This window comes from Plasmodium cynomolgi, chromosome 11 (assembly GCF_000321355.1).
Source record: "Plasmodium cynomolgi strain B DNA, chromosome 11, whole genome shotgun sequence".
In the NCBI taxonomy this organism is placed as follows: Eukaryota; Apicomplexa; class Aconoidasida; order Haemosporida; family Plasmodiidae; genus Plasmodium; species Plasmodium cynomolgi.
In genome coordinates, this window is record NC_020404.1 from 1194796 (window position 1) to 1206206 (window position 11411).

Below are 11411 nucleotides of genomic sequence, written 5' to 3' on the forward strand. Positions count from 1 at the left end.
GTACGGATGGATTGACGGAGGGAGAGCTGCGTGGAAAGTAACCTACCTACTACGTACGTATATATGTACACGGATACATGGTACGGCTGTGTTTATTTATATAAGTATACATACATGCTGCTGCGTTTTGATTTCCTTTGGGTTTTTATTCTTAAATTGCTCAAGATGAAAATTTTAAATACTTCCCTGTTGAATTTGTTTTTATTCCGAGCGCGCTGGTTAATATCTGGGGAGGCAAAAAAGGGTATCGCAAACGCGTGTTAGCCTGCAATCACGCTGGAACGGATTCGCATTGAAATCGCGCTGGAAGTGTATTGCAGTGCAGTGCTAACGTGGTGGGAAGAGTATTACATGCGGATTCTCGCGCAGGCATGCGTTAAAACGGGCGCTTTGACATACACGACAGCGTAGTGCACGGACTTGGTGAATATATAGTTCACTAAAAAACACGTTGGCTGTGTTCGACCCACGTCACCTCACCTTCAGCTAAATTTTTTGCGGCTCTCAAAAGGTATGTATAATTTATATTATAAATAAAATTGCAACGTGTACCATGCGTATGGTATGTATGTGAGTGTCGGCGAAAACTTTTTAGAAGTCGTTTTACGAAAATATTTGCAGCCACTTTTTTTTTTTTTTTTGCGTATGCGTTTTATAGGAGAAAAAATAAAAAAAAAAATTCCAGAGGGCGGTGCAGCTGCCTGCCCCCAACTTAGCAACTATGCGTACAAAGGTAGAAAGCTGTAACAAATTATAAAAACTGCATTTTTAACCCTCTAAAAGGAGTGTAAATCCGCACGAGAACGAAGCAGGAATAATGTATTGCCGGGAAAGCTTTCAAAGTGTCGAGTTTGTCAACAGTTTAGGGTAAATTCCCGTGTGCAATTTATTGCATACGCACGCCCGTGTATGTATGTATGTACTACGTATACATATGCACAGCACATTTATGCGCACAAAATATTTATGTGATGGTTCCCCCGTCGCTGTTGCAACATTGCCATATTTTTTTTTTAAATGACTGGCCAATTTTTACATGAACAAGTCAGGTGATTTTTTATTTATAACACAACTGTTATTCTGCGTAGTATGTAAATCTTTTGGGGGGAGTGGCACATTTCACACCTCCCATTTTTGCATAATATTTATGTGGGAATACGCTACATGTATTGATCCTTTTTCTTTTCGCATATTAATGATGCACGAACTGGAAAAAAGGAAAAAAATGGGGATCCCATTTTAAAGGTTATGCATATTTTTCAAAAGGTCGAAAATGGCCTACACGTTTATGCGAATATGTGGAGGAATTTTTGCACATTTGATTTTTGCCTGAACGGGAAGAAAAAAAAAAAAAAAAAAATCCATTTTAGCTAGTCGTTCAGCTTACCACCAGAATCAATTTTGGCGAACGCCATCCTACTTCGCATTTCGTGGCAGGCCCTACTTCGTCTAGCATAGTTGCACATAAATTGGGACTGACTCGATTGTCCCTCAAAAAATTGTAACTCTCCAAAGTGGCACTTTTCCTTTTATTTGCAATATTACCAATTGCAGTTTCTACCCCATTGCGGTTTTTATAAAGAGGGTGTGTTTTTACATTTCAAAACGAACACTTTTAAAGCTTAAAAAAAATTTGGGTGTGTGTTTTGCGAAAAAAAGTCAACGAACAAAATGTTATGTGATTATCGTTCGTGTGGCCCACTGGCGGCCTACCATGTGAAGGTAGGAGTGTACGAACGGGTGGGCGTAGCCGAGTTGAACGACTCTCTTGCACATTTCACCTGTTCAGGTGCATTTCCCCCTCTCAAAAAAAAAAAAAAGTTCCATCCGTCTACGCCAGCTAAATGTTGGCATACTGCAAGTTTTCCCAGAAGTTTTTTTCTTCCAGTTTTTTCTCATCATCGGGCAACTCTTTCAAATCCTTTTTTATCTTCTTCACAATATTGAAGATGTAGCAGATGACGTTTTTGTCCTTTACGCTGTTGTACAGGTCTCGAAAATTGATTGCATGCACGGTCCAGCCTGCGCGGTGAAGGGGCGAAACAAAAATGTGAAAGGAAACCGAAAGAGTCGCACCCGCAATTGCAGAAAAGCAGTGTACTGGTAAAATTTGAGAATGGGCGTAAAAAAAAAAAAACAGCTCAATGGGCGAAACTGTGGCTGTTTTATTTATGTGCCAAGTGCGAAACGGCAGCATCCAGATATTACCCTTCAAGGCCAGCTGCTTCTGACGTAGCTCCGCGGAGAGTAGCGGTCTGTGCGACGGGTAGAGGACATCCTAGGAAGGCGAAAGTAGGGGAAAAAAAATCACGAAAAATTACAAAAAATGACAAAAGGAAATATTAAGAAAAAGTTACACTTTACACGGCGCAATTTCCCCACATATGCGCATCCCCAAAGGGCACCGGCACTGCTACACGTGATAAGAAAAAACGTCGCATGGTTCCCACAATGACGGGGCGTCTTCCCTCATTATATTTTACCTCATATGACATTAAATCAATTAAATGCCTTTCGTACGGAAAGGAACAGCACACTTTGTAAATGTTTTCATGCGTGTAGGATCCCTTGTACTGTACGTTCAGCTGTGAGGAGGGGTGCAAGTGCGTATGAGTATGCGTGTGGAAGGGGCGGAAAGGAGCGGACAATGAGTACACATGGGGTGGACATAGACACCCGCAGTGGACATAGACACACGGAGCAAACATAGACACACGGAGCAAACATAGACACACGGGGCACACATAGACACCCGCGCGGCAATACGCGGCACTTACAAAATTGAGGATGTCGCATATGACGTGGTCGAAGTGGAACATCTTGATCTTCTTCCTCTCCTCCCGGGAGGAGGCACAGTTGGCATTTCTGATGCTTACATCGTCCATGTTATAATTGAGGACGTGGTAAAAAAACTTGGCAATGTTCAAATTGTTGTCAAAAGATTTGGCTATTTTTCGGTTTTGCTGTGGTTCACTGACCTGTGCTGTGTTCTCCATCCTGTGTGTAGAAATATTCATGTCCCTTTCTACAGCAGTTATCCGCATGTTGACAGCCGAGGGCTCATAATCCAAGTCGAGGTAGATGTGGTTCTCATTTATGTATACATTTGGTGCCACCTTATTCCAGAGATATTTGGCCTCCTTATCTCTAGAGAAGAAATCCACAAAATTGTAAACGTGGTAGCAGACTTGTTTGGCGAGCATAATAAATTCATGTGTGTAGATCTGATCAGAGTAGCTGGAAATTTCACTCAACAGATGGTACAAGTAATGGTACTTATTTATCAGAGTGTTGATATAGGCCAATTTTAACAGTAGTAAGCATGCCTCTTCGTCCCCCTTCTGGAGGTAGGTGCGTAATTTGTCATTTTCTTCGTAAAACAAATTAAAGGATGTTTTTGTGTTGTGATGTTGGGAGGTCCTCAAAGATTGGTTCATCGATGAGGGGTCACATCCGTCCTGTTCATCTCGACATATGGTTAAAGGGCTCTGCAGTGATTCCCTTTCTTTGGGGCTCTTCTCCAAATCACTTGCGTATCTGTGGTGCATATATTCCTGCGAGAGCTTACGTACCAGAGCCATTTTATTATTTGTGAGCGCCAAAATGTAGACGAAATTTATTAGCATGAAGGATGAGATGGGTCTTTTCTCCTGCACAATCATATGCTCCAGTAGGTCGTATAACTTGAGTATGTTGTCATCCTCGTAGTGTATGTTGAAGCATGCGTAGCAGAGGGCAATGCAGCTGTTGAGGTCGACCACCGTGCTGGGGCTACGCGAAATGTAGCCTGTTGGTGTGCTTTCCATTTTTGACGCGACTCCGTTTGGGGCTTCCCCCGCTTGGAGCGCACTACCATTTGTGTTTTCCCCCGATTGGTGCACAATACCATTTATGTTTCCCCTCGCTTGGAGCGCATTACATTTTACGCTTTCCCTCGCTTGTACAATTGGGTCATCTCCCAAACTGGGTATACTATCCCCACCGAGTGCTTCGCCCCGCATGGTAAGTAAGGTGCGCTGGTTAAGGGGGTCACTAGCGTCTGCCCCGTTCAGGGGAGAACCAAACGAGTCTGCCCCGTTCAGCGGAGAACCATACGAGTCTGCCCCGTTCAGGGGAGGACCATACGAGTTTGCCCCGTTCAGGGGAGAACCATACGAGTCTGCCCCGTTCAGGGGAGAACCATACGAGTCTGCCTCCTCTTCCCATTGGTAGCTATTCAGTATACCACTCGTTATGGAGTTGATTTTTTTTTTGAAGAGAGCAATGAGCTTGGGCCTCCTGGACATGTGTGTGAGAGCAACAAACTTCATGTATCTACTAGCCGTAATGTTACTTAAAAAAATTAAAAACTCCATATTGGTGCTTTTCGACAAAATGGGAATAATTTGTCGCATGATCATATTTAAAATGACATCATCATGCATGTGTTTATCCCTCATGATTATTAACAAATTGTTAACGTCTTTAATGCTTAGCTGCCAAAAGTTGTGCAGGCGTAATTTTATTTGTTCATACAGAAGGTCGCTAATATGTGGAAGGTATACTTCTTCCTCGTTATTGCTCATAAGGGAGGGAGGCAACTCGGTGAGATTTACATTCTCATCAAATATGTCAATGTAGCTTTTTGGTGAGGAAGTTCCTCCATGGGGTGGAATCAAAAAGGAGGGACCAACCATTGGTGATGGTACCTCTCTGTCTGTACTCCCCACTGGGGGAGAGGCACAGACGAGATACCCCTGCTGGGCATATTTAGCCAAATCGTTAATAATCAGCATGATATTGATGCAATCCTCTCCACAGAGCAACTTATATTTCCGCTTGACATTCTGAAGGATGTGTGTAATTAATTTGAAGACATCCACATGGTGGACATTCAAGTAACAGACATTCTTGAGAGCATAAAGAATGAGAGTTAAATTTTCTAAGTAAAGTAGATGCCGAATTTGATAGATTTGCTGAACGAGGAGGTAGTAAAATTTATGGTCATATATTTCGAGGAAGGACGAATGGTACATCACATTAGTGATCTGTAAAGGAGTAAAGGCATACAGATTTTTTACAACTTTATTTTTTAAAAAAGAAAAGAGATGCTTGTATTTATAACTGAACTGTATTCTACTGAGGCATGTCAAAATGGAAACTATATCCTTTGTGCTGATTTGTTTCACATTTTCATTCAGCTTTGTAAGTATGTTAATGTACAGATCTGGTTTGTGTGCATTTACATAGGTATATGACCACAAAAGGATGCACAAATTTTTCACACTCATGTGGTGTAAATACACATTAATTGCATTGTAAAAAATATCCATATAGAGGTACTCATCATATTCGTTTAACTTGGTTAGAGAATAAACTATGTTTACTAAATCAAGATGATCTGCTTTGTGTATGTCTTTCTCTACGATTTTTTTTAACTTCTTCACCAACTTGGATGTATAATTGATATGACTAAATGCCCATAAAATATTGCTGACATTTTTCATGTTCAGCTGATCCACATTTTCCTCAATCCGCTTTGACAACTCGTAGTAAGTGTTCACTTCTTTGTACTTCAATTTGGACAGAGAAGTCAGTAAAGATATTACATCGTTGAGATGGAGATTTGTCGATTTCGTTAACATATCCGACTTAACCATATCGATGACTTTCATTTTGAAGATGCGACTCTCGTTTGTCTCCACTAGGATATTACTCAGAGTGTACAAAATGCTACATACGTGTTTTGGTTCAGCTTCCTTCAATTTCACACTCATGTAATTTATTACGTCGTTGAAAAAGTAGGGGAATTGTTCCATCTTTACGAAGGCATAAAATATCTGCACCAAGTTGGACATTTCGAAGCTGCTCAACTTTTCATTTATCCTTTTCAACACATTAAGATACATGTAGTTTTTCGTGACACTCTCCTTTTGGTAGGAATCCATCACTTTTGATATTTTCATAATAGCGCTGCTGAGATTTATGTTGTCACAGCTGTGGAGGTTGTTATACAACACGGCCATTATCCCCATGGCTGTTTTCTCCTTTTTGATTTCCCTCTGAATTATGAGGTTGTCTATATTTCCGTCGATGATGGTACTGAGGCTTTGCCCGCTTAGCCGTTCCACATCCTGTGCAGGGGTCACCTCGATGGTGCACTCGCTGGGGGGGCGTTGCGTCCCCACTTGGTTGTTGTGTGTAGCTGTGCATGGGTCTTCCTTCTGGCGGTCCTTCCCCAGTTGGTAGCCACCCCCACTCGCTATCTCCCCAATGCACCTCCTCGCCGTGATGTCTTCCACCTCGTTCACGAAAAGGGAGTCCCTCCCAGAAGCCGCGGAGTTGGCCTCCCCCTTGGCGTCCAAGTCGTCCACCAGAAATTCGCTCACCACTTTTTTCCTCCTCAGTTCAGCGTAGCGCGCGTTCATGTCACACGAAAGGGTGCTCTGCGTCAGATCCTCATGTATCATTTTGTTTATATTCAGCTCGTTCGTGTCCTGCTGAACCGCTTCGTCTTCTTGGGCCCCAATGCTGTGGTTCTCTAAGTCCTCTTCGCCCTCTAAGTCCTCTTTGCCCTCTTTGCCCTCCTTTCCAGTTGCGCCCCTCCGTTTCGCTTCTCCCCCGTGCAGGGCTGACTCGGTGTAAATTTCGTCATACGACTTTATTTCATTTGTGTAGGCCTCGTCGCCTGACAAGAACCGGTCGATGTCATCATGGGGAGGGGAACCTGCGTCGAAAAGAGGACCTCTACGGCCGCCCCTATTACGCACTCCGGTACTTTCACCACCCGTCGTAGAGTGCATATACTGCTCCTCTTTTTTAACCTTCTGATATTCCCTACTCATTTTGTGATCCAGTTCCTTCTGATAATTCTTCAATTTTTTTTTGTTCCTTAAGTAATCCTCCTTCTCCTTCAGAATTTCCCACAGACTCTTTTCTTCATCCTGCAGAGGTAGAGCATTTTGCCCAAATCGCAAACTCTTCTTTGTCTTGGACCCCCCCTTTGCTAGTCCCTTTTGCTCGTTGTACCTTGTGACAAGCTTGTTGTATTTATCATTGCACGGGAGAAAGTCCGAGTCTGCTTCTGCGTCCCTTTGCTTGAATATTCTGACGGTGCTATGTTCCTGCTGGGCGCAGTCATCCTCGTCAATTTTTTGCAGGAAGTCTCTCTGCTTTCGTACGTGTATGAAGTCGGACGTGGAAGTGGCATCAGGATGATCGTTGCGCGAGTCGTAGTGAGCTGTGCTGTGCCCATCGTTGTGTGAGGTATTTTCATTTGCTCTCAAGTTGCCTCCCTGATTTTGCTTCTCGTTTGGGGTGGATCCCCCCTCTTCGCAGCTCACCAGTCGATGCCCATATTTTTCCTCCCCGCGAGTGGTGGAGAGTCCGCGGTTTGTGGATAATCCGCGAGTGGGTAGGTTCCCCCTCCCGTGGACTCCGCCCTTCCATGTTTTGGTGAACAGTCTACACTGCCTGAGGTTGCCCGCGATGAAGTTTCTCATATTCGTGGGTTGCCTCCACGCAGTGGATGACAAACTGTTACAAATGGTGAGGGATTATTATAAGATACTATGTATGCGGGAAGTTCAGCAAATGTGGTTTTCCCCGGAGTGTATTCGTGTTTCCCCGGAGTGTATTCATGCACAGGTGTATGCACTTCCCTGCTATGTTTGGTACGAGAGAGGTTTCAAAATTGTTTAAAGGAACTAGCGCAATTTCCTGCAACGGTAGCGATGTGTCGAGAGCGCACTTTCACATGCCATTCGATGTGCGTTTTTGCACTAGGGTATGCTCGTCGTTTTGTCACTCATCCTGAAGGCTGTGTGTTTACTTTCCTTGCAGACCGCAAAGATGTGGTGACCCCTTTTTTTGCGTCTCCCGTTTTCGCCCATCTACCGTTTCTGCCGCTGCAGTGCGCTGTCGTTCTTTCCTTCCGCCTAGCTGTGCTCCTCACCGTGAACAACACGCCACTGTGCTTCCTTCCTTCTTTCCTTCTTTCTTTCCTTCGTTCCTTCCTCCGTTCGTGTGTTTGCCTGAGCCGCTTTCGCAGGAAAAGGCGAGAGAAAAGATCGATTCGCCTGACCAAGCAACTGAAAAAATAAAAAATATATATATTTTAATTCAAGTCAGGGAATTAGGTTACACGGGATGCTGTGTCACATGCGAAGGTGGATGGCATGCCTATTTCCGCGGTGCATTTGCATCTACGCCTACAGGGGGGGTTATATATATATATACATATATAATTTTTTTTTTTTTTTTTTTTGCGCTGCATTGTAAGGTAAGGAAGCTTTTGTCGATTGGTTGGCGCCCCTATTTGTTCGCAGTTACCAACGTTGGGAAGAAGAAAATGGGAAGAACGGTGAAAAGCGGAGATGGAATGTAAAGAAGCGTGAAGAAGCACGAGAAAGAAGCCAAAATGGTGAAAACCTTGAAAGAGGAACTTCCGAAATGACTGAACATCGGTACAACGTGGCGAAGGGGTCGCGTAATGGGCACCTCCCCTGGAAGCGACGTATAAATATATTATGACAGTTTGCCCGAGTGGTTAAGGGGTTGGACTTGAAATCCAATGAGCTTTGCTTGCGCAGGTTCGAATCCTGCAGCTGTCGATTTTTTAAGAAGTTATCATCAGCAGAAGAAAAATTAATTAAGTAATTTTTTGTTTATAAAATAAAATACTTCTTCGTTTTTTTTTTACCCCTCTGCAAAAGTAAAGTTTTTCTCCATCACTCGCATCAATCGCGTCATTCCCATCACTGACAGCATTCGCTTAATTCTTTCGAGTTGCAAATAAATGCCTCCTTCTCTCGCCCTCTTCCGGCCGTGCAACAGATTCGCGAAGTTACCATTCCGCTGGGAACTGCAACCGCGTGAACATTTTAACGCTCTTTGCCGATTTGTTCGGGAGGGTTTCCCATTTTTTTGGAGCCCTCGTGAGATGACGTTCTGTGCCCCATCCGGCAGATCCGCGTTGGGAAAACAGAAAAATGTGTGCTTATGCGTTAGAAGGGAGCACACATAATAGCCAAGTTGCACGCTCAAAAAAACAAATTATGTAAGTTAAAAAAAAAAAAAAAAAAACGCTTTGCCAGTCGATCGGGGGGGGGAGCAAACATCTGGGAAGGCTTGCGAAAATGGCGAGGAGGGGGAGAGCTGCCTTGGGGGGACCTAACTGATGCCCATTTGATTATGGGTAAAATGGGGTCTTCCCCCGTTAAGCGGTCTTTGGGGGAACGAAAAGCATCACCTGCTTTTCTTATATGTTCTTCATCTGTGCTTTTCTTATGTGCCCCTCATCTGTGCCTTTCTTATGTGCCCCCCATCTGCCCCGCTTTTCCGCTACCTCTGAAACACCGCCGTGTTGAGGGACTTGCGCACGGAGGCCCGCTGCACACAGGCAATCGGCGTAGTGGTGAGGCACCCGATTAGGTCCTTGTAGGAAATTTTGTGGAAGTTAAAAAAGAGTCGCAGTAAATTGAGCGGTTCTACCACCTCCATGTCTGTGAACGCCCCTGAAGAAACGATGATTCTACCAAAGGGCACGATCGAAAACAGGCTACATATATTTATAGCTAAGTGATAATAATGGGAGTCCTCACTTGGTGTTGTCAGGGAAGATATTTCGAAAAAAATACCTCTATCTAGTGCACTCTGCACATCGGATCTTTTCAATTGTGCAAAGGATTTGTTCATGTTGAAAAATATGATGTCACAGTCTAATTTCATGGCGACACAATTTATTTCATCTGCTGAGCTAACTTCGATGGCTATAATATCGAAGCTGCTGTTTTTTACAAACTTGCTATAATTATCCATCCTGACTGCTTCTTCATATTTTATATTAAGTCTCTTCAGTACATACGTATTTGTATTATTTGTGAGGATGACATCTCGATGGGTACTAGCCATGCTAGTGGTACTGATTAACTGGTCCCTTAATCTGTCCAACTCTTCCTTCGTGGGCACTTGGTGATCTCCATGCATTATAAAATCATCACATATATTTTTAACGCTTAATGTGTTTGGTCTGTTTACGAAAAGGTAGTTCCCCTCATGGTTGGAGCTTACCTGAACGAGCAGATTCCGTAGTTCTTCTTCCTCATCAAGTCGGTCAACAAAATAATTTCCACAGTAGCTCTTCCTATTCGTTTTCTCCACCTCCTTATCACTACACACGAAGCAATTTACTACATTAAAGGATTCAGATAAAATGGCGTTATTTTCTGCCTCATATTGTACACTCACTGCTACGATACTGAACCCTACGTTGAGTGCCTTGGCTATCAGAGCCTTGGCCTTCTTTACTGATGAGAATTTCAAATTTAAGTCTACATACATTTTGTAAAGCAGGTTGGGTGTCCACTGTGGGGGGATAGTCGTCTAACAAATGGGATGGATCTCTTTCTACGCTGTCAGTTCCATCTGCAAACGGCCAGCTGCTTGATGATCTGCATTTTTCAAAAGAGGAGACCTTTCCTCACGTGCAAACGCAATGCAGATGGTAACCCTAATGCAGATGGTAACCCTAATGAAGAAGGCAACCCTAATGAAGAAGGCAACCCTAATGAAGAAGGCAACCCTAATGCAGATGGTAACCCTAATGCAGAAGGCAAACCCCAATGGGACATTATGAAAAGTGCCTCGCTCTACACCATGCAACCTTTTTCACGTAGAAGAAATTTTAATCCATCTAAATTTTGGGATCCTCCTTTTTTCCACCCGACGTGGGTCACTTCCCCCCGTTGTTGTATCTTCACAAAAAAAAAGAGGGGAAGTATGAAACCCGGGTAGGACCTTCACACGGGGGAACACTATATATGTAAGAAGAAGGCCCTGCTGATTTTGTATGTCCCTTCTTCAAAGTTAAGCGTCACGGATGAGGTGAGTGGACTACCAAATGGTGACCTATTCATAGCACCAGTTCGTTGTCAAGCGGGGGGGAAAAAAAAAATAAATAAAATAAAACAAAACAAAACAAAACAAAATGAATGACTGCTCGCTGATTACGCCGTGTTGCCCCAAATGACCTCCCATTTTTGTATTTTTTTTTTTTTTTTATTACTTCATTTTTTATTTTATTTTTATTTTTTTTTCCAAATTGTAGCGTTTGAAAAGGGCTGCCCAGGCTCAGGCAAACATTTCACAGCCAAAAAGCGGCGTCAGCCGTGTGCTGGGCCTTACACGCGCATATGCATGCACGCATGCATCCGCCCTCGGCGGACGCGAAACGGGGGAAGGGGAACCTCGGCACAAACACAGCTTTAAGAAGCAACACAAAATGGGGAAACAAAGAACAACAAAATTGTAAAAAAAAAAAAAAAAATTGCAATTGATATCTGACTTACGGGACAACGGACGGGCGAATCGAATGAAGGAAATATTTATTCTTTTTATAGCGTACTAGAAGAAGGACGAAAAAAAAAAAAAAT

At 43.3% G+C, this 11411-nt stretch overlaps 2 protein-coding genes and 1 non-coding gene across 3 annotated transcripts; 1 reads left to right on the forward strand and 2 right to left on the reverse strand.

Annotated features, from left to right (window-relative positions):
- Window positions 1-1840: 1840 nt before the first annotated feature.
- On the reverse strand, window positions 1841-7481 carry PCYB_113610 (hypothetical protein; the record flags this gene model as incomplete). The annotated part of the gene is made up of 4 exons (XM_004223240.1): window positions 1841-2022; window positions 2209-2278; window positions 2484-2585; window positions 2778-7481. 4 exons carry the CDS (start codon window positions 7479-7481, stop codon window positions 1841-1843), a joined length of 5058 nt encoding a protein of 1685 aa, XP_004223288.1.
- Window positions 7482-8509: 1028 nt separating this feature from the next.
- PCYB_113615 lies at window positions 8510-8591 on the forward strand. The gene has a single exon. It is a non-coding gene; the product is annotated as a tRNA-Ser (tRNA).
- A 730-nt stretch (window positions 8592-9321) lies between these two features.
- Window positions 9322-10050, reverse strand: PCYB_113620 (hypothetical protein; the record flags this gene model as incomplete). The annotated part of the gene is made up of 1 exon (XM_004223241.1): window positions 9322-10050. A coding segment is annotated over one exon (729 nt), but the record flags the coding sequence as incomplete, so codon positions are not given.
- Window positions 10051-11411: the final 1361 nt, after the last annotated feature.